At 39.9% G+C, this 21,149-nt stretch overlaps 1 protein-coding gene across 4 annotated transcripts; it reads left to right on the top strand.

The window, feature by feature from the left end:
* The first annotated feature begins 322 nt into the window (after positions 1 to 322).
* On the top strand, positions 323 to 20,485 carry LOC136012570 (natural killer cells antigen CD94-like). Of its 4 annotated transcripts, none has more exons than XM_065675658.1 (7): positions 323 to 649; positions 12,092 to 12,241; positions 14,855 to 14,953; positions 16,237 to 16,323; positions 16,611 to 16,765; positions 18,804 to 18,916; positions 19,267 to 20,485. In XM_065675658.1, the coding sequence occupies exons 1-7, from the start codon at positions 508 to 510 to the stop codon at positions 19,385 to 19,387; spliced, it is 867 nt and encodes a 288-aa protein (XP_065531730.1). In that variant the 5' UTR covers positions 323 to 507; the 3' UTR covers positions 19,388 to 20,485. The 4 variants fall into 4 exon arrangements, with proteins under 4 accessions (XP_065531730.1, XP_065531745.1, XP_065531738.1 ...); XM_065675666.1 differs by lacking the exons at positions 12,092 to 12,241; positions 14,855 to 14,953; positions 16,237 to 16,323; ... (1 more) ...; positions 18,804 to 18,916; positions 19,267 to 20,485 and adding exons at positions 3,584 to 3,682; positions 4,400 to 4,543; positions 5,688 to 5,842; ... (1 more) ...; positions 8,252 to 8,445; positions 8,544 to 9,743 and having other exon boundaries at positions 346 to 649; XM_065675677.1 differs by lacking the exon at positions 323 to 649 and adding an exon at positions 8,550 to 11,471.
* Positions 20,486 to 21,149: the final 664 nt, after the last annotated feature.

Below are 21,149 nucleotides of genomic sequence, written 5' to 3'. Positions count from 1 at the left end.
ATCCTAGCTGAGGTGCTAACCTCAAGCTCAAGTGCTTACATCTTTTGGATGAGAGCATAATTTGCCAGCTTTAAGATGCAAGTCCACCTTTTGATTTGCTTTCAGCGCATTCCAATAGGAAACAGAAACAAGTATGATCACAAAACTGCTGCTGAACACAGCTGTCCAAATTGAGACATCTTCAAAGCTGGAAAACATTTTATTCAGTTCAGTGTTTCAAGCCTGAATCTGTTGTAATCAGGAATTAGGTGTTGGCTATCGAAAGCAGAAGTTCTACAAATGTGGCTGTGTATTCTTCAACAATGGCAAAAAGAAATACATGCCAGTCATGAAGGGCAGAAGTGAGGCAATGAGGAAGAAAGAGAATATAGCAATGAGAGAGGAACATTTTCTTAGCAGTACTGTGATCAGGGAAGTTCAGATGTATCTTGATGTCTCAGCTGCTTCATTTGTGCCTGCCAGTATGAGGAACCTGTGCAAAGGGCTAGATTTTCTTACTAGCTGCCAATGCTAGATTTTTTTTCCTACCCTTTTGTTCTGAAGCTTTTGTTTTTACCAGCTATGACAGAAGTAACATATGCTAATCTCAGATTTGAAAACAACCATGAACTGGATAATATCGCAGAGCCCAAAGATACTAAGGAAAAAGGTATAGTATCTATGAATCTTTCATTACTTATTCTTGTTAAAGTGGATGGGAAATACTTCTAGTTATAAGCCAAGGGGGCTTTTGTTAGCTTTGCTATTGTCAAAAAGTTATACTAGTTGTAAATTTACCATGGTTTTTGTTGTTGTTATTTCTGCCTGAATTTTATGAGTTTGGAAGGTGAAATAGTGATCTTATTATTTCATGGCAAAGCTTATTACTGAGCGTTATACTAAGCTCCACAAACAGTCTTAATTGTCTAAATCTCAAAAGAGTTAACCTGAACTATTTTTTAAAGTGAATTAGTTTGATTTAATTTCTCTATCCATTTGCATTCAAGCTTGGAACTGAAAAAGCTTTAACTGACTCACTCTATTTCACTTCTGAAATTCTGGGCTGAATTAAGATGCTGGTCTTTGAAATGGCTATGTCTGTTAAAGGGGTGAATGCATTTAAAATACTTTTTTTAATATTAACTTAAAATTAATTTTGCTTAATTTGTGTTATATTGAAAGGATGAGCTCTAGATTTGAGTGGTGCAACTCCTGGAAACAAAAAAAAAATAGAAAGTGTACAGGGGTGGTGTAAACCTCTGGAACAGAGGTTCATAAACAAGGAGACAACTTGCTTGTGATTCAGAAGAAATTCTCTAGGAAATTCTGTATCAAAGAGCAGTGGTTTCTAAAGCAATTTTGTTTTTTGAATGTTTGCTACATTTTTTGAAATTTGTCAAGTTTTGGGTTTGAGCATTGCCAAAGTATAATTCAGGAGCTAAAAAACAAAAAAAGTTAAAATTTAACCTGTCTTTGTGCTAAGCTCTGGGCTTCTTTTCCTTCAATGTCCAATGACACCAGTATCCTCATATGACTCCAGATATCCTGTTTCTTCGTCTCAAGTAGAGAACACATCCTGTGATGACAGCAACGTCCTGAGAGGGTGTGCATTATTTTGATTCATAATGCTGCCCAGAAAATATTTTGTAGCTGTTTATGAAATCTTACTTTCAAATACAGAATCTTTGTCTCTTCTCATCTAAAAGCTCCAGGAAACATAGACTACAATGCTTTCAGTCTTCAGCTTAGGGCTGTGACTTTGTAGGGGTAGGAACAATTTTTTTCTTTGCCCTTTAACTCCAATACATATGAGTCTATATAGCAGCCTGCCTTAGGGGTTCAAATTTCTATTACTGAAGTTCTCCAGACTCATAATATTCAGCTTCAGAGCATGTATAGAAGCACTTTGACCTCACAAGTCAAAGCATCCTTGGTAGGATCTATGTGATTCCTCTATGAAAGCTTTATCTCTGAGTGTTTCTGTCATATGTCTGTAAGATCAAACTCCGGAAAATAATGCGGAAGGGAGGTGTTCTTTCTCTTCTGGGTATTTTATGCAATAACAAGCAGTTAGAGCACTTCCTTAGACTGGTGGTGCATTCTGGGTTGAAATACAGATGCATGGAGAGCGGCACACACATATCTAGCAAGGCTTTTGTGAGTAGCTCTTAAAACTTGAGGAGGTTTTGGCCTGAATGATGAACTGTTAGGTGGATTTAAAACTGAACAGACAACAAGGCTGAAAGGGGAGTAACTAACGGCTCAATATCTGTGTGGTAGCAGAGTCCCTCAGGGGTCCTTCAGGAGTAGATACTGATTCTATATTGTTTAAAATCTTCATCAACAACCTGAAAAATGACACAGAGTGTGTCTTCAGCAAATTTCTAACAGTATTAAATTAGAGATTTAGGGTTTCTTTAGTAGTTGATGCTATCAAGTGGTAGAGCTTCAAACAGAGAAACCTTGAGAAACTTGAGGACTGGGTGAGCAGGAACCCCATGAAGCTCCACAAATTGTGCAGTGTTATCTAATCCCAGCTAGTGAGTAGTACAGACTGGGAACAAGCTGGCTGTGGAAGCTGGAAAAGACCTAGGGTTTGTGGTGATCTGTGTACCCGTTCAAGACAACATCCATTGCTCAGTCTTTCCTTGAATATTCATCAACTTGAGTTTCTACAGAGTGAGGTCTTGTACAACATTCTGCCCAGGACTGCTTCACCACAGAAGCTGACCACAGGTTATTTGTAAGAAGGACACCCTGCATAGTTTCTGTTCCTGCTCCTTCAGCTTGACACACTAAATTTAAGTTCCTGCTCTTTCAGCAATTCACTCCCCAATTTTAAATAGCTCTTTCCTTTTCTAGACTAATTATTTCCTCTCCACATTTCCTATCTACTGCCTTTATTGGATTAAGTCAAGCTGGTTGCAGCTCTCCACGAAGTTCATACAGTTGCAACTTTAGTATTTGCACTAGAATTAGTGCTTCCTTGACTGTATGCTTTTTCTCCCTTCTTTGGTGCACCTTCACCCATGAAATCTTCCAATTTCTATAAACATGGATGACCCACATGCTTAAAATTCTTTGCTCAGGAAAAGAATTGTTCCTTTTTCTCCTCACTGAGTCCTCATTTTTGTATCTAGGCTGTAATCCTTATTACAGAAAAATTTTCTATTAATTCCTAGCTAGAAATTTCAAACTCCTATGAAGTAATAATTTTCAAACTACTATGAGTTAACTGTAACACTCAAATTAACCAGATTACCAGGTATATTTTACGCATCGCAAATTACCACAACCATACACTGTGTGCTTTTTTTCAGCTTTGATTTTGCAATATCTTGCTTTCTCAATATCTTTCTTGCTAGTGTCTGTGGCCTCTGAAAGGACCAAGGCTGTTCCACATTCTTCACTGAGCTGTTGTGATGTCTCACTCTTACTTTGTTTGTGCATCTTTTGCTGTGTGCAGACATTCTGTAGCAGGAATATGCAACTGTAAAGTAAAAGCAATTAATTATCTACCAACGCACCACAAAGGTGGTTGCAATTTAATGAGGCATTCACCATCCCCTTCTTACCACACCTCCATTTCATGAATTCCTACCAGGATCTCCCACTTCATTCCGCTCTTGCTGGCCAGCAGTCCTGATTTTGCTCATTTTGTGCCTGACATTGCTGATGGCGCTAGTGACCCTGGGAGTTTTATGTAAGTACTAATACATTTCTGTTTGCTGAAGGGCTCAAGTTACTAAATAACATCAGACTGACATCTTCTTGACGTGCAATTTCTAGTTCAGCTGAAAACAGGCAACCATGCAAATCAGGTATTTTCCCTTGCTGTAGTACCCTTGTCCTCTTCTTGAAGTGATGACATTAAAAATGAGCAATGAAGATAGGAACTGGAAAGGGGTGGAGTAGAAGATTCACTGCTTGCTCTGACTGCCATTGCTTGGTCTCCTAAAAACTGTATCCGCAATCCTGCTGTACTGACTAATGATGGAGGGAATTCTTCTTCGATAATGCTAAATCTGAAGGGAAGGAAAAAGCTTTGTGTCACAGTAAACAGGTTGTGTATATAACCTCCCAACTGCAATGGTTCAGTGTGATCCGGAGCTGAAGATCACATTTTAGGAAAAAAACACAGCCTGGAAACTGATATGAGAGAAAGATACACAATGGAAATATAGGATGAAAAGTGACACTTTAATGTTCTTGTTCACTTCTTTCTTATTCACTTGTTAGGCTAATAATACGAAACCCACTACTCAAAAGTTTTCAATCTCAGCCTTTACATGCAACTGTTCAGGGAGGACTAGCATCCCAAATGGTTTATTTATCCCTATTGATCTGCTAAGACATCCCTTATCTGCATCCCACCCTTTCTGAAGGACAGCACTGGAAAACGTATTATTGTGGATATTAGTTTTCCAGATTCCTAAGGACTACAGAACACAACTTAGAGACCTCAACATGACAAAGAACAAGCTGCATGCAAGTTTCTCCAACATGCTGCAAGCAATAGGAAATCAGCTATGCCTGGAAGGGGAAACAAACCTTAAAAATAATGGTAAATCAAAAAGTTTTTATGAGGGTTTATCTTTCAAAATAGCAGGGAAGGAAATCAGATATGTCTTCTGTGTCCACTCAGGTCTGTCTCCTCAGGTAAGCCTGTGTCTTCTTATATGTGATCACCTAGAATGTAGGCAATGAGAATATCTCCTCATGCAGCACCTGAAGGGAGGCTCAAAGCCTCGTCACATGTGAACTGGCATGGGACCTGGCAGTAGTACCAGGGTTTCAGGATTTAGCTTCCATAAGAAAAGAGTTCCATGGGATGTCTTCTGGATATGCCAGTTCCTGTCAGCACCAGATCTCTACAATATTGTTCACCTGCATCTAATAGACGATTTTACAGTAGTGACTGAGAATTGAACAACTTTATTGCACTCTGTGTGAACAGCAGTCCATACAAAGGACAGTGTGCTAGTACCAACTCCAGGAAAGACAGGAACCTCCTAAAGTCACAACTGAAGTGTGGTGAAGCATAGCTAAACCAACCTGTGAGTTCACTCCCTGTCTCCTGACTGTGTACAGTTCAGGGCTGTTTCTGAAATCAGTTTGCAACAGCTTGGTTATTTAAGTGGCATCTGACAATGAGCCTGCCAGAGAAATAGTTCTCTTCAGACAGCATTAGTAGGCACCAGGCAAAGGGTGGCTGTCAGGAAGGGGGATTTCATTTGTCCAGATATCATTTCACAATGAAGTTAATTGTCTGGGTGTCCATTCTAGTCAACGAAGAGAAATTGGTAGTGCAAGGGTGCAGCCTGTTTTCTCCCAAGGAAGACATCTAAAATGACAGCAAAACCATGCATGAGACAAGCCTGCTTCTGTCTATTGACGAAAATGGGAATCCAAATGAGTTGATTCATGTCACCTTTGAAGACTCTGAAAATTAGGCAAAATAAATCCCATTTGCAGCACCTGAACCTCTTCTCAGTGCTATAGGAAAGTGAGAGATAAGGGGATGGTTCAGTTTTCATCTCTGTTATTAACTGAACCTTAACCTTCTGGGACCACAATAGGATTTTGACTGAATGAGGAACATCTCAAATATCATCAGTCTGTACATATCCTGTTGTCACAGGTCAACAGCGATGTTCTATAAGGGACAGCCTGGGAACAGAAATAGGGTGACGGTTTTTCTTTTCCAGGCCAGAACTGTGTACTCTGCCCCACAAACTGGAACTGGAAAGGTGGTGATATGTGTTACTACTACTCCATGGAAAAGAAGTCGTGGGAACAGAGTCTCCAACTTTGTTCCTCACAAAACTCTACTCTTCTTCTGATAAAACAGAAAGAAAAGCTGGTATGGACTGGTTTCTCACTCTGTTTAGTGTAGAGGAAGTTCTTACACTGTATCAGCTACTTGCCTTGCACAAAATTTTCTTAAATAGCACCATGAGCAGGAACTTTTCTACAGTGATTGGGCTGTCCTGGGCAATGCTAAGGCATACAACTGGTCTACATCACACAAAGTGTTCAAGTGGCTGGCCATCAGGGACAGCCCATTTTGCCTTGGCTTGCTATGGCTGGCTTCTTACTGGGTTGACCGGTGAAAGCAGGTTCATGGCTACTTTGCTGTAGGTAATGATTTCACTAATTTTGCCAGCATTGCAGATCCATACAAGGATTTGGTAAAGATAATTCTGTGAAAACCTCTTTTAACCTGTTTTTTCCCCACAGGCAAATCAGTCTTCCCCATTTTGCAGAACTTCTTTCCACAAAAGTTGATCTCATCTTTTCAGTCAGGATTAGCAATGAGCTGCTGAAACCTGGCCTAATCTTCTAGTAAATGAAAATAAGCTGAGATGGGAAGAGAAAATTCCAGGTGCAGAGTGAAATAATGCTTTTGATTCTGAATGCCAGCAGATGCATTGGAAGAAAAGGCAGAAAAGTTGTCCCAAGAGCTGGCAGTCAGGACTGTGCCTGTCTGCTCTCCAGCACTTGACAAATGCCAGTTTCCCTCTCACTGAGCTACAGGCCATAAGGTTTGTCCCAGGAGTAAAGGCAAGCAGCTTAATTCTCACCCTTGCAAACTGGCGACAGCAGAGATTGTGAAGAGCAGTCTGTTCTAGCTGTCTTAATCATGGCATTGAGAGGTATGAAACAAAACAGAAAATGGAGAAGTGCACGCAGGGTGACAGTGACATGTGAAGGAAGGAAGAGAATAACAGAAAAATTGAATTCAAATCTTTAGAAATTTTCCTCCAACAGCAGCGAGAAAACCAGCATTATTCAAATCGGCATTCTTACCTGTTCTGCTCAGAGCATTTTTTAAGACTAGAATATTGCTTAACTCTAAGACCTCTTCTACTTGTCATGGTCCAGCTTTTGGGAGTAAGTTAATGATGCTAGAGCCAAGTGTGACAGTTCAACAAATCCAAGAGAACAGCTCCCTGCAGAGGCTTCCTTTTTTGCTGTTCACAAATGCTAAGGACAGAGTCAAGGAGGAATGATTCATGACTAAAGTGGGGAGAATGATCTAGTGTTTCATCCAGAGGGTTTATATCAGGTTGATGAGGGTGACATTGCTCTTCAGAGCTTGAAGTGCATGTTCTCTCCTATTAAAAACAGTTCTACTGTCATTTTCACTTTGATACTAGGCAGAACTCGTAATGTAAGAACATCTAAGTGCAGAACTTGTCCTGACAGGTGGAAAAATTTGTGTTGTTTATGTTCTTTAAGCAACTTCCATCAATGATTTCAACTTCTGAACCTAAATATTTGTTTTTAATATATTCCTAAATATCCATTTTGAATTGTCCTTACTATGCATAGGAATTGGTAAAAAAAATCCCTGAAGCAGAATACTGGCTTGGATTTAGAGTTGAGCAGAGCGTCTGGTATTGGGCAGACAACACCATTCTTACAGAACAACAAAAGTCTTGGTAAGCTGGAAGCTTTCTTGAAGTACATGAAGTTGGTCCTCATCCACATACAACTCCCAGTCTCTGTGACTCAAAGGGCAAATTGAACATTGAACATTTATGCATCTCTCTCTGTATTGTAGGGCTCACTTTTCCATTTCAGATTTTTCTTGGCCTCACCCAGAACTGCTTGGAGGGTGGTCTAAGCACTATTACTGGGGGGAAAAAAAAAAAAAACTAGAAAGTTTATATCCACAAGGTACTTTCAGATTGACCATAAATGTCATATGTTTCTCTCATATTTGACATCTTGTTTCAGTGAGGAGACAAGGTATATCTCCAGTGGAGAGGTGTTTCATTTCATGCTTTTGATTTAATATCTTGTTATTTTCATAAAAGGCACTATTTATTCTCTAGAACCATTTCATTTCACTTGGGTTTAATGTACTATTTCAGAAATACAATATATTTTTCTTCCTGCTTTCAAACCTGCTTTACCAATTTCTCTTTTCATCATTGGGCAGTCTTCTCTTAGCATTTCTGTTGAAACAGCCACTGACACCCTCCAGTCAGTACCCAGGAGTTTGTGTTTCTTACTGCCAGTTACAAGAAATGGTTTAGGATCCACACTTACTTTCCACTGGGGGTGCTTGTTGGCATGTTCAGGACAGGGTCAGACTCCTAGGAGCTGGTACACGATAACACTAAACACTTCGTTTTATTGCTGGGGATATATATTCTTCTTGAAAGCCACATAAGGAGTTCTTGCAAATACAGGTTTTTGGAAGGGGCAAGGATGAACCATAGGAAAGAGGTGCGACGTAAAAATAAAGATTTTTCTTTCCTAGGGTAAAGCCTAAGTACTACTCCCAAGGCTGTGGATCGATTTATTATACTAGCATATATTTCAAATCATGTAAAGAAGAGCTTCACTATATCTGTGAAAGGCCTGCCATCCAATTACAGAGATGTAACAACTCTTGTCAAGAGGGCTGGTTTGTCAGACCAAATGGTTATGAGAAGCTAGAAGATGTTCTGCAAGGTTGGAATTTTTTATTTTCTTTTTGAGAACTATCACATGGGAATTTAAATATGTTATTATCAGTCCTAATACATTTCCCTGTTTTCATTCTCTTTTAGACATGTAAAAATATCTTCATATTAAGGAAATGGGCATGGTGGCAGGCTCCAGGAGCACCCCAAGTCTGTCATTCCAGATTGAATACTGTCAAAAGATTACTTAGTTATAACCAACACAATTGATGGACAAAATGGCCAAAAGTGATGGCCAGGAAAAAAAAAGTACAGTGACAAGCACAGAGATTCACAGTCCTCATGCATGTGTGTCCTTGTGCATGTGTTACAGGAGAAGATACCCTTCAGCTATAAATGTCAAGCTCTTTTCCATGTTCTATATATCTTCCTGGCGCTGTTAGTTCTCTTACATACACACCCCCTTCTTTTCCCTTTTTCTCTTTTCCTAGTAATAATTCTGCTCTTCTTCTCTACTTTTCTAATTTTCTACTCTTTTAATCTATTAAAGAGTTACACTGGGTTTGAGTCAGAGGCATGAACAGAACCTGCTATTATGTATTTTTAGGATATTTCCTGGAATGCCATGCTGCTAATTAAATGTGCTGAGCAAGCGTCTACAAACCCAGCCATAGTGAAAATATCCCAAGCAGTGCTGATGAACAAAATGTCTCCCTCCACATCTCCATAGAACAATGCCAGTCAAGTTAAAAGGAGAAATTTCAGTCCCATATCTGTGTTTTGATATGAGCAAAAAGTCCACAGTTTCTTAGCTTGGTCCCCTTTGGAGACTTGTGCATTCCTTGCGGATTTCATCCCAGATTATTTACTGTGGATCATCTACCAATGGTGTAGCAGCTGGGCTTCTGAAGCATTACAGCTGGGCTTCTGAAGCATTAGTCATTCTCTTCAAGAGGCTGTTCTAGTGTCTCAGTGCTCTCAGCACTACACAACAATTTCTGATCACCGACATGAACATTTTGGGTGTTATTTTCAAATACCAGTTTCATACTCTGGAAACCTTAGTGGATTTCTTTTCCTGTCTGCTGTTTGCATTCATCAGTTGCATCTCTAACATAACTTTTCCTATCTGATCCTGTCTTTGGGGGTGAAAATGCACAGTGCTTCTGTCCTGTCATGCAGACACAGCCCTGCTGACTTCCTAGAGTGTCTCTCAGCATTCATACAAGCTTTACCGAAATAAGAAATCTCATGTGGAATGTATTCTGAACTGTATTCATGATGATAATAATGGGCTTTGCTTTAATTTGCAGAAATATTAAAAAGAAAGAAGGAAATGAAAAAAAAGTCTGACCTTTTAAGTTTTCTCTTATGTTAGAGTGAATGTGAAGAAACAGGAAAGATGTTTCCAGGATGTCTTTTTATTAACAATGCATGTCGAGGAGCAGATGGGCTAATCCTGGGTGTTTTTGCAGTATGTGGAAGACAAACATGTCCTGAGATTGACAGCTCTGCATGGTGACAAGCATCCAAAGGGCTACATCATATATTTGCCTTGACCTTTTGTGTCAATTTACTGCCAGTCCAAAAGCAGTTTCCGGTGCCGTGACTGTATTTGCAACTGTAAAGGCAGGTGGGGTTAGAGTATGGTTTCACAGTGTGAAACAATGTCTGAAACACATACACACACACACAGAAATAATAATAGGAAGAACAAAAAGAAATAAAGTGAAAATCACCCCAAATTAAAGAGAGGCAGTATCCTACCATTCACTGCAGGCATTCAGAGTGTTTCAGTGAACAACCTTGTCCAGCAAGCTTGAAGCTGGCAAAGGGTATACCCTGGTTGTGGGGTAATCACAAAGGCTTTAAGGATGTGATATCTGTATCCCCTTTTTCACTGAAATGAACATTTCTTTATAGCAGAAGAGACACAGAAATGTACTGTTTGTGTATTGGCCGAGGTAGCATTTTTGAATCATAGTTCCCTACAACAGTGTCTTTCCCATACCTAAATTCTGCTCCTCACCATGCCCCTTTCCACTCCCCCCTGTCATAGACTCCAGCTAATACAATTTACTAGGTCACACTCTGGTTAATAAACACAGTTGTTTTGTCCAACCTGCTGACAATATTTATACGAGTGTTCAGATGTAGACCCAAACTTCCTGCCTTAGTTTACCTTTTTTCAGTTTGAAGAAACAAGAAATTTTGCCTCCTCTGCATCCTTAAAGGACACAGAGCATGACGGTGAAGTGTTATAACTAACAGATTGCTTATTGACTTCAGAGATTACAAAATGATACAAGAAAATTGCTTTACCTCCTGTTTTCAGAAGTAAAATCAGATTGGAGAACTTCCCCCAGAGACAATTGAGAAGTTGTTGCTAAGACTGAAGAGGTTACAGTCACATAAGCTGTTAGCCAAATTCAGCAGCACACACTTGAATCCCAGTTATCTGCAGAAAAGCTTTTTTTTACATTAGGGTGCCAACATACAGTTTTCAGGCCTAATAGACAAGTATTTTTGCACAATATTAAGCATGAGGTTTCTGTGAGGATATTATGGATATACCACGAATACAACTGCTATTCCTTGTTTGCTTTTCTGTGTAGCAAAACTGACCGTAAGCACCCTTTACTCCCAATTTTTCCATCCTGCATTCTTTCTGCATACAGGTAAGATGTAATGCAAGAAATACATGCAGCCAGAGACATTTTTGCTCTGAAGAAATTCACCATCTGGAAAGCAAAGTTGGAATAGCCCAGTCATTAGACTGTATTACAGCTTATTTCCAGACTGTTGATACTGTTTTGCAAAGGGAAGACTTTGAACTTTACACACAAGAGCGTGAACAGCTACCACAGAAATTCCTCTTTTGCAACAGAGGAATTTCTTTCCATCAAGTCACCACAATGTGACTCATGATGTCTGGACAAGTGTTCTGTTTAAGGAGAGCTGGTCACTGAAGATGCTGAAGAGCTACAACTCAGCACTGGATCAAGGCACTGCAGAGAGCTAGAGATGAAGAGTGAGGATGGATAAGCCACTTCTGCATGGTGACTTCTGTGTATGGTACGACAGCAGAAAGGAGCTCAGTGAAGTCTGGTCTTCCCCTGAAACAGGCTGAGCAGTCATGTGAATCATGCTGAGCTCCTGACCTCACCATCCTTTCAGCTCACCTTTTCCCCTTCTAGCATTTATTTCAGTGAATTTTTTGTAAATTAATTTTTCATTTATTTCATAACAGTGTATGGAGATTCAGCCTGTTGCTTTCCATGCAGCTCCTGTGTTGTATTTGTGCCCTGAGATGTGAACAGATACCTTTCAAACCTTCACTCAAAATAGCAACTATTTCTAGAGCATCTTATTTTAAGGAGGTAGAAAATCCTAGTATTTGCCTGATATTACAGGGTCAGATCAGGTGGATAGTTAAATGAAACAGTCTTAAGTTCTGACCAGGAAACAAGCCTTCCCATTTTCACATTCAGGAAGAAAATACCCATCTTTAACACTGCCACTTAGACTTCTTAATGTGCTTTCAACATGTTACACTTTTACTATGACACAGTAATCAGACTAGAGCCAGCTTCCTCCGTGGTTTCCCTGGAAATGCTGAAAAATGAACTATTCTCATTGTTTAAGCATTGGTCGTGCTGCAGTGTACCCTTACTCCCAAAGTATTGCTATTGCAGGAAAGAAGTGTGACAAGCTGGAGATGGAGGATGAGGAAGGCTACACCGCTTTAAATTTACGACCCTCAACTTCAGCTATCACTCCTGGATATTTGAGCAGCAAGAAATGTTCTGCATTTAAGGCTCCAGGCAGTTGTGTTTTAGTAGACAGTAAGTACAAACGGAAATTAGCTTTTCTATTTAAATTAGGACGTAACTTAAATTTGTGTGTTCATGTTAATTGCTTTAGAATTCTTCTAAACTTTATAGCATGTTCTCATATAAATATTCATAAAAACAGCAGAAAGAAAAATCATAATGGAGTCTTGTGTGCTATGGGTTATGATCACAGATTATATTTTTTCTAAAGCCTATCTTTACTCCAATTATCTTTTCCATTTACTTCAACACAGAAAACAAATTCCACCTTTGTTAGGATTTTTTATCATTTTGGTGCAAGTCATTTTATACAGCAGAGCACTACAAGAGAAGAAGGCTCTATAGTTTTATCAGATAATATAGGCCTAGGAAATGGAGGCAATTTCTTCAGCTGTGGGGAGTAGCGGTGCCCTGTTTATCAGTCTTAATAGTGAATGTAAGCTCTGAGTACGTATTTTTATTTGTTTGTATCTAAAGTTTTTCTTAAAAAAGTTGAATGTCCACTGTGACCATTAAATGATGACTTGGGGACTGTTGCTGCTGCTCATAAATTCACCAGGTGGCTTATGTGTGAAATAAATATCATTGCTGCTATTTTCGGTTTGGGTAGACAGAGACTAAATTAACATCACTTTGGTGCTGTCTGAAAAAGATCTAGGGCTATCCATTGAGAATGACTGCTTGGCAAAGAGGATGCAGGAGAGGCTGTTGAAAAGCAGCAGCCAGAAAACCAAGGATAAAAGGGAGTGTGATCTATCAGCAGAGCTTCCTGAAAAGAAACAGGCTGACAAGCTCAGAAAACTTTTAACCCTTTTGATATGCACAGAGAACATGACTTATGATCAAATTATATTGGGAGGGACCTCTATAGTTCATCTTTCTCAATCTTTTGCTCAAAAGAGCTAGCTCTAAAGCCTGATCAAATTGCTCAGGGCCTTGTCCACTTGAGTTTCTGAATCCTCCAGGACTGAATATCTCACAGCCTCTCTGGGTACTTTTTCCTGCTGAAGGAAAATAATTTTTTTTCCTCACATCTAATTGGAAATTTCCTTGATGCAACTTGCAACTCTTATATTGTGTCTTTTTGCTGTGCCTCTCTGAGAAGAGTTTGGCTCCATCTATAATGCCCCTTTAGGTAGTGAAGGGCTGAAATTAGGCCCTCCCTTAGGCTCCTCTTCTCCAGGCTAAACAAGCCTAGGTCCTTCAGCCTCTCTGTAGGTCCCTGACCAACTCAGCATTCCTCTGATGGACTCTCTGCACTTATCTGACATCTGCACAGGACACAATACCCCCAGAATGGCTTCATGATTGTCAAATATAGTGGAATAATCACTTCTGTTGACTTGCTGGCTGCCATCTTGCCAGTGCACCCCAGTCGTGGTCAGCTTTCACTGCCACAAAGACACTTGAGGACTCACATTCAACTTGTCCATCAGGACTCCAAAGCTTCTTTCTAGTCTCCTACCTGTACTGGTGCACGGAGTTGTATTGTTACACATGCCAGATTTCATGTTTGCCTTTGTTAAGCACTTATAGCCCATTCCTAGGATTTTTAGGTCAATTTTAAAAGGAAGTCCTGCTTCCATCATATCAGTCACTATCTCAATGTGGTGCCATTTACAGTCTCTTCAAATTACATTAACTGATGAGGGTTAGGGTCATCGCCCTTAACTCTGGCTATGTGAGTTTTAGTTGCCAAGTCTATCTGGACTTCTGGGCACCTCTGAAGTGTTTCTTCTCACCTAACAAAAGGGTCCCTGGAGGTGCTTGCTTTTACCCACTGGACTCTAGTAAAAAACATGATATATGCAATCTTTTTCAATTAGTCTGAACACTCTAGAATAGATACCATGAGTAGCAGAGAAAACTGCCAAGCACTGCTTCCCAAGAAGGAAAAATGCGTGTATTTTATGTGTGTGTATATATATATATATGTGTATATATATATATATGTGTATAGTCCGCTGTAAAATTCTGGAGCACTATAATCCTAATTAGACATCAAATCACAATGGAAATCTGAAGAAAGAGCCTGAAGAAACATGGACAGTTTAATGTACAAACACTGCAACTATTTAGAAATCCCAATCACAGGTTCCTGAAGCAATCATTCAAACTTAGGTAGTAAATTTTACCTTTTAAGATTAAAAAGTCATAAGGATTGTTTTATTATTTCCAGGACAGTGGGAACAGCAAAATCTAATCTGTCTACCTGTGTCATGAGAAGCAGTTGTAATCTAACTCTTGAGGCTTGGTTAATAAATATTCTCAGTGGACAAGTACATATTTTCTCAAAATTACTCTAGGAAATTCAGAACAGTGATTACAGAAACTGCATTAAGACAAAAAGAAGGCTCTGCAGAAGGAAGTTGTGAAAGCTCCATCCGTGGCAGTTTAAATTCAAGGCCAGGCTGGATATAGTTTTGGGTGACACGGTTAAGTGTGTGGTGTCCCTGCCCATGGCAAGGGGGTTGGAACTTGATGATCATAAGGTCCTTTCCAACCCTAACTATTCTATGATTCTATGATGAAGATGAACTGGTGTTGTTAGAGAGGAGGTAACACTACTGCATGGAGAGAAGAGCTGTTAGTGTTGTTGCTGAATGTGTTTATTTTTTGTCCCAGGAGCCTCTGCCACATCTTCCATATGGCGGCCAGTGGCCTTTGCTTTCCTCGCTTTGTGCCTGTTGCTGCTGCTGGGGCTGGTAGCACTGCTGGCCCTGTGTAAGTACAATGGTGTCCCAAGATACTGCTGTGCGAGTGAATTCCAGATGTGTGGCTGCTTCTTCTCTCCCTACAGACTGCCCCTGTTTTCCCAGTGAAAATAATAAGGCAAGAAGGGCAACAGTACAGCCCTCCCACAGAAGTACCCCCACGGCTGAGTGTCAGCACAGGTCACTCAGGATCACTACTATCTGCACTTATAGTTACCTTAACCATAAGGGTTACACTAATCCTAATGCAAGACCTAAACCTAACTAACCTTAACCCTAAAATTAAACCCTAATCTTAATCCTAAACTCAATTACCCTAACATTAAAGATAATCCCTAACCCTATCCCTGAGCATAAACCTAACCCTTAAACTGAACCCCAAGTGTAATCCTAAACCATAACCCTAAACATAACCCCAACACTAACACCTAATGTCTAACTCTAATCATAGTGACCCTAAACCTTCTCCTAATCCTAACCCCAACCTTAACCCTAACCCACACCTCTAAACCTAACACTAAACTTCACCCTAAAACCTAACTCTAACCACTGACTAACCCTAACCCTGAGTCTAACCTCTAACTCTTAACCCTAACCCATATCTGAAATGTTTAATTTCCACAGTAGTAGCCCACCTCATTAGCCACACAATCAGGGTAGTGGTGCTTTTGCCACCCCCCGTGACTGTTACTGGAATATTTCACAGCTACCCCCTTTTTTCTTGGATTCCAAGCTTTTTACAAGGAGGGCAATTCTGGCATCGAAGCGTTGTGACTGGTCCATTTGTCCACAATTACAGCAGATTTTCCACAGCAACATTTCAATGAACAACCAAATATGATGCCAATACATTTGGAAGTAGAGACAGAGAATGCTCATCTCCTTTTTTGGCAGGAGGGAAGCAGTTCCAAGTGCCCAGAACGAATACTCAAGGTGGTCCATGGCATCACAGCAATGTTAGCTCAGAGGCAATTCTTCAGGTTTCTACTCTGACACCATCCCTTTCTTCCCCACCATACAAAACTGGACTAGCAACAACTCACCTGTAGCTTTGTCTAGATGACCTTTGAAAAACTTCAAGGGTAGAGATACCCCCACCTTCCCAGGTGACCTTTTCCAGTGCTGCACAACCCTCCTGCTTAAGAAAATGTGGATGATGTACACACGATGGTGGACATACAAATAAAGTAGACAAAAATAAAAAAAAAATGGCAAAAGCTACAAATTAAAGCTACAATTAAAGCTAAAATTTTTATAAAACCAATCTTTGATAAGCATTTTCATGCCCTTCAGTCTTTCAGGTTTCCAAGGATCCTGAGGAAGGAAAGAAGCTGCAGGAAATGAGGGAAGCATTATGTTTTGAAGGGAAGGAGAAGAATGGTAAATGTGGTTGTTATGTAAATAAACACAAACCACCCCCTTTACAGAGCCCATTGTCTGAGACACTATAAAATCACAGGGAAAAGATCTGACTGGTTCGTGTCTGGTATTAACTGTGGTAGTACTTGAGGCGTGGATATGTGTACACTAACATGCAAAACAATTTGTCTCTTGCCCCTTAAGAGCTCAGCTGATTCATGGCTCCCCTTAATCTTTCCTCACTCAAGCCAGTAGCTAAAGCCCTGTATGCCTCACAAAGTCTGCATAATACTCTTTCTGATTTCTAGAAACAAAATGTGCCCTCTGTCCAGCAAGCTGGCAAAACAGTGGAGTTGACAACTGCTTCTATATTTCAAAGCAGAAGAAAACATGGAAGCAAAGTCAAGAGTTCTGTTCCTCAAGAAACTCCACTCTTCTTGTGCTAAAAGACAAAGCAAAGATGGTACATCTTTTTTTATGCTTTTAACCTCATACATTTCTTCATGTGATGTGTTTTCACACAGGCAGAAAGTAGTTGGGTCATTTACAGTGCATGTGTTTAAGTTTCCCTGGTCAAGCAGCCTTCCTTCAAGTCACAAGTCATGATTTGCAACACTTTCTAAATAGTGTGCTGTGAAAATTATGCATTATGGTAAATAGAATAAGCCATTGCATAAAGTACCTTTGTTAGCTAATACTTAGGTTTTCACAGAGAAAATGAGTTTTATATTATCAGCATGGAGGAGGGAGACCCAGCACACAGAATGCATGTTTTCATCCTCTTTTTTCACAAGTTTTATTACTGCAGGCTCCCAACATCAAATTCACATCTGCCATGAAACCTAGAGAGTGTCTGATTCACCATGGTACTATCATTTGCATGCTGCAGTGCAAAATGACTGTAAAAGGTTGTTTTCTGGCCTTGTGTTATACCCTCACAGAGTGCTGTTGATGGTAGCACAAAGACTAGACAGCCTTGGTTTTTAGGGAATTACTGATTTTAAGTAGTCTTACTAATTTGGGATTGGTTTTGATGACTAATGAAAAATCTCTAATTTGTTGTCAAGATCATATTTTCCCTTTTTGTACACATATATCTGGAAACTTTTTTTTCCAAAATATATTAAGCTTACACAAACCCCAAATAACCTTATTTTTTCTTTTTTGCTACATAAAACTTTGAAAAGGAACCAAGCTTCCCTGAAAATCTCTCTCTTTTTCCAGATGGAGTTAGTTTCAGACTGGAATTCTCAACTATTATTTTAAGGCATAAAGGATGGCCTTCTGGATTTTATTTTTTTTATTTTTTTAAATGAAAAATGGATGAGATTTAAGTGAAAATAAGATCAGAGACAAAATAGAAAGTGGATAAATGATTTATTATTGTGTTTAGCAGCATCCTGAGGTTAGAATCATGGTTCCCACTGTTGGAAGACACCTGAACACCACACCTTCAATGTTGAATACAAGAGATTGTTTTGAATACAAGAGATTGTTTTGACATCATCAAAACAATATATAAATCCTTGGATAGTTTCATTCCAGATGTCTGTATGCTTACTTTTTCTTCCTTATTTGGTATAGGCAGTTGCAGCCAGGCTGAGGCCAGAGCAGTTTAAGCCAGCTGTGAATTTTAGATTTTGGTTGAGTACCTAGACATGCTACTAAGCAGCAGTAGAGTAGTTGGATGATATGAAAGGGCGAAGATGCTGAGGAATCTTTTAGGTAGCACTTAGACACCTATGGAATTATTCCAGTGCCTAAGCACAGGTTTCTAGGGCAATCTGAAATTACCTCTTCAACCACAAAAAAATGCCTCAGCAAGGCACAGCTCTCCCATAGGTTCTCAGTCCTGTCTGTCAGCCATATGTAAAGACCTCAGACCAGTTGGAGAATCTCAAAAGGTACAAGAGGCCTATATTTAGGTGACAGACTCAGCCCTCTAGGTTGGGAATTATCTCACTTAAATTCAGGCATCTACAGCGTAAGTGGCCTGCAACTTCAAAGCTACTTCCTCAGGCTCTGTTAATAGCCAGTGGGAGCTGTGGCAAATAGTAAGTGTTCAGTAGCACTCCCACTGGGTGAGGTGGATCTGTTGTCATGCTCCACTGGATCTCTTGGCCACATCTCAGCCGACTCCAATTGGTACTTAAATAGTGCTCTCATAAGTATATCTAAACTGCAGATGTCTAAAGGCAGTGTAGATGTCTAAAGGCAGTGTAGATACCTAAAGGCAGACCAGATTTTTGTTTTCTTTTAAAAAAGCAGTGTTTTTACAGATCAGGAGTACATTTCTCTTGTGGCAATTCAATAAACAATGGTACTTGAATGATCCTATAATTATAGCAGTCAGTACTGCCTCATAGTAAACAAGCATGGAGAACAGATCACTCTCCTATTGAGTAAGAGTTACCTCCTTTGGTTGCAGAACCTTCACAAAGACACAGGAACTTAGGTCTCATTTTTTAAATATTATTGTGATGATTTTCTCATACCTACAGGTTTTTCTGCCACAGGATTCACAGTTTTACTGGGTTGGATTATCATACATATCTGAAAGGAGTGGCTGGTACTGGGAGGATGGAACAGCTTTTTCCAAAGAAGCAACAAATTGGTGAGCCTTCATAGTTTAGGACCAGGGCAGTTCTACCAGGTGTGCCCCAGTAAATTATATGAGACTTAGGCTTCCTTTTACTTGCTCATGCTTGTCACATGAGCAATGATGGAGCATGGAGACTATAGTATCTGCTATGGAGCTTCAGATTCATGTCCTGTGTAAGGAGCAATGGGTGGCAAAGTACGGCTCAAACTCACAAACATGATGAAAGGACCACTTAGCATAAATAAAGCATCTCCAAGGGGGAGATAACTCTATATTCCAGTGGAAAATGATTACAAATGTTCTAAATATCAATCACGTGATATTACCAGGACATCATTAAGACATATCTTTTAACTTCCTAGGGTTTTGCTATATGACAGCATCTTCTGCGCCTCCTTATATGGACGGATCATTTATGCCAGCCACTCCTGTTCAACACAGCAATTCTGGATCTGTGAGAAAGTGGCTGTTCATTTCACCTGAAGAAGCAGTGCAAGAAGGGATGTGGGATCTGCCACTGTGAGATACCCACTTTAGGAACAGGAAGTTTTATGCATATTTTCATTTTTGTTTATCATGCAGTTTTCTCAGAATGATGATTCAAGTGGATGGGTTATTAGAGACTATGTCTTCCTCTTTATCTGCATTTTCCCTCCCAGGTTTGCAAATTGGAGAGAAAAAAGAAAAACAACCTACAAAGCTAGAAACTACTAGCTACAGTCAAGCAATGATTCTTGCGTGGCTGAGTTGACAACCACAAATTCTTGCAGAGCTTTATATTTTTGAGCTTTAGTCAGCATTTTACACTAACACCTGCCAGGCATAAACCAAACCAACTACATCCTTGATGATTTTTCTCACTGACTTTCTTAATGTATGCATTAACTACTGTCCACACATAATCATCTTCTAGAGCAGTTTGCCTAGGCATGCCTTCTTTCCTAAATCTGTTCTGCCAGCTGTTACCTTGTTTGAGTTACAGGGATACAGAAAGAACCCAAAGCTCTATTTATGCATAAAAATACATTAATATGTGCATTAATATTTATAAAATTTAAAGGACATTTGTGAGAAGACTACAGGGAATCCCTGGAAGCAATCTCTTCTAAAAGCAGAGTCAAATGTCACATTTGGATTAAAATATTACCTGAATAACTTCAGTGCTATCATATTAATTGATATTCAAATAACAGTAAGAATAATAATTATGTGCTTCATTCAGAACTACACACAATTTGTATTCAAACTGATGCAGAATCCATTGCCACAGGTCTTACTTGAGCTCTTGTACTATATCCACATTGTTTGGGACCTCTTGACCTCAAGGTACGCACTGTGCATCATGTGTTATTAAAGCACTTGTCATACTTCTTGAAGGAAGATGATGCCTCCAATTTTCTGAGTGGAGTTTCATTGTATGAGTTCCATGAAGTTGTATGTCAGCATCTGTTTTGTATTACATATTCCTTGTACATGTATACATTGTATTGTATGCATGTGACTTAGTATTTGGAGACTTTCCTTAAAATAAGTGAAAAAATGATAGTATGTTTTTAATATTTAAAATTTCCTTGGAAATTATTATTACAGACTGAAGCAGTTCCTTGGTATAAAACGAACCCTTGTTCCTAATGTGCTAAAACATCACAAAATCACAGAATTGTTAGGGCTGGAAAAGACCTGCAGTCCAACCCCCTGCCAAGGCAGGGCCACCCAGAGCAGGTTACATAGGAACGTGTCCAGGTGGGTTTGGAATCCTCCAAAGAGAGAGGCTCCACAACAACCCTATGCAGCCTGTTCCAGTGCTCTGCCACCTTCAATGTAGAAGTTCTCCCACATGTTGAGGTGAAAATTCTTGTAGTTTATGGCCATTGCTCCTTGTCCTGTTGCTAGGCACCACTGAAAAGAGTCTGGCACCATCTTCTTGGCACCTGCCTTTCAGATATTTACATACATTAACGAGATCCCCTCTCAGTCTGCTCTTCTCTAGACTAAACAGACCCAGCTCCCACAATCTCTCCTCAGAAGAGAGATGCTCCAGACCCCTGATTATCCTTGTGGCCTCTGCTGGACTCTCTCCAGTAGCTCCTTGTCTTTCTTGTACTGAGGAGCCCAGCACTGGACACAGCGCTTCAGGGTCAGTAGAGGGGGATGATCCCCTCCCTCGACCTGCTCCTGATACACCCCAGGATAATATTGGCCTCCTGGCCGTAAGGGCACACTACTGGTGTTTGTGAACTGAATA

This window comes from Lathamus discolor, chromosome 1 (genome assembly GCF_037157495.1).
Source record: "Lathamus discolor isolate bLatDis1 chromosome 1, bLatDis1.hap1, whole genome shotgun sequence".
Lineage (NCBI taxonomy): Eukaryota > Metazoa > Chordata > Aves > Psittaciformes > Psittacidae > Lathamus > Lathamus discolor.
The sequence above is the reverse complement of the archived record's forward strand: the minus strand, read 5'-3'. Positions and strand labels throughout refer to the sequence as shown.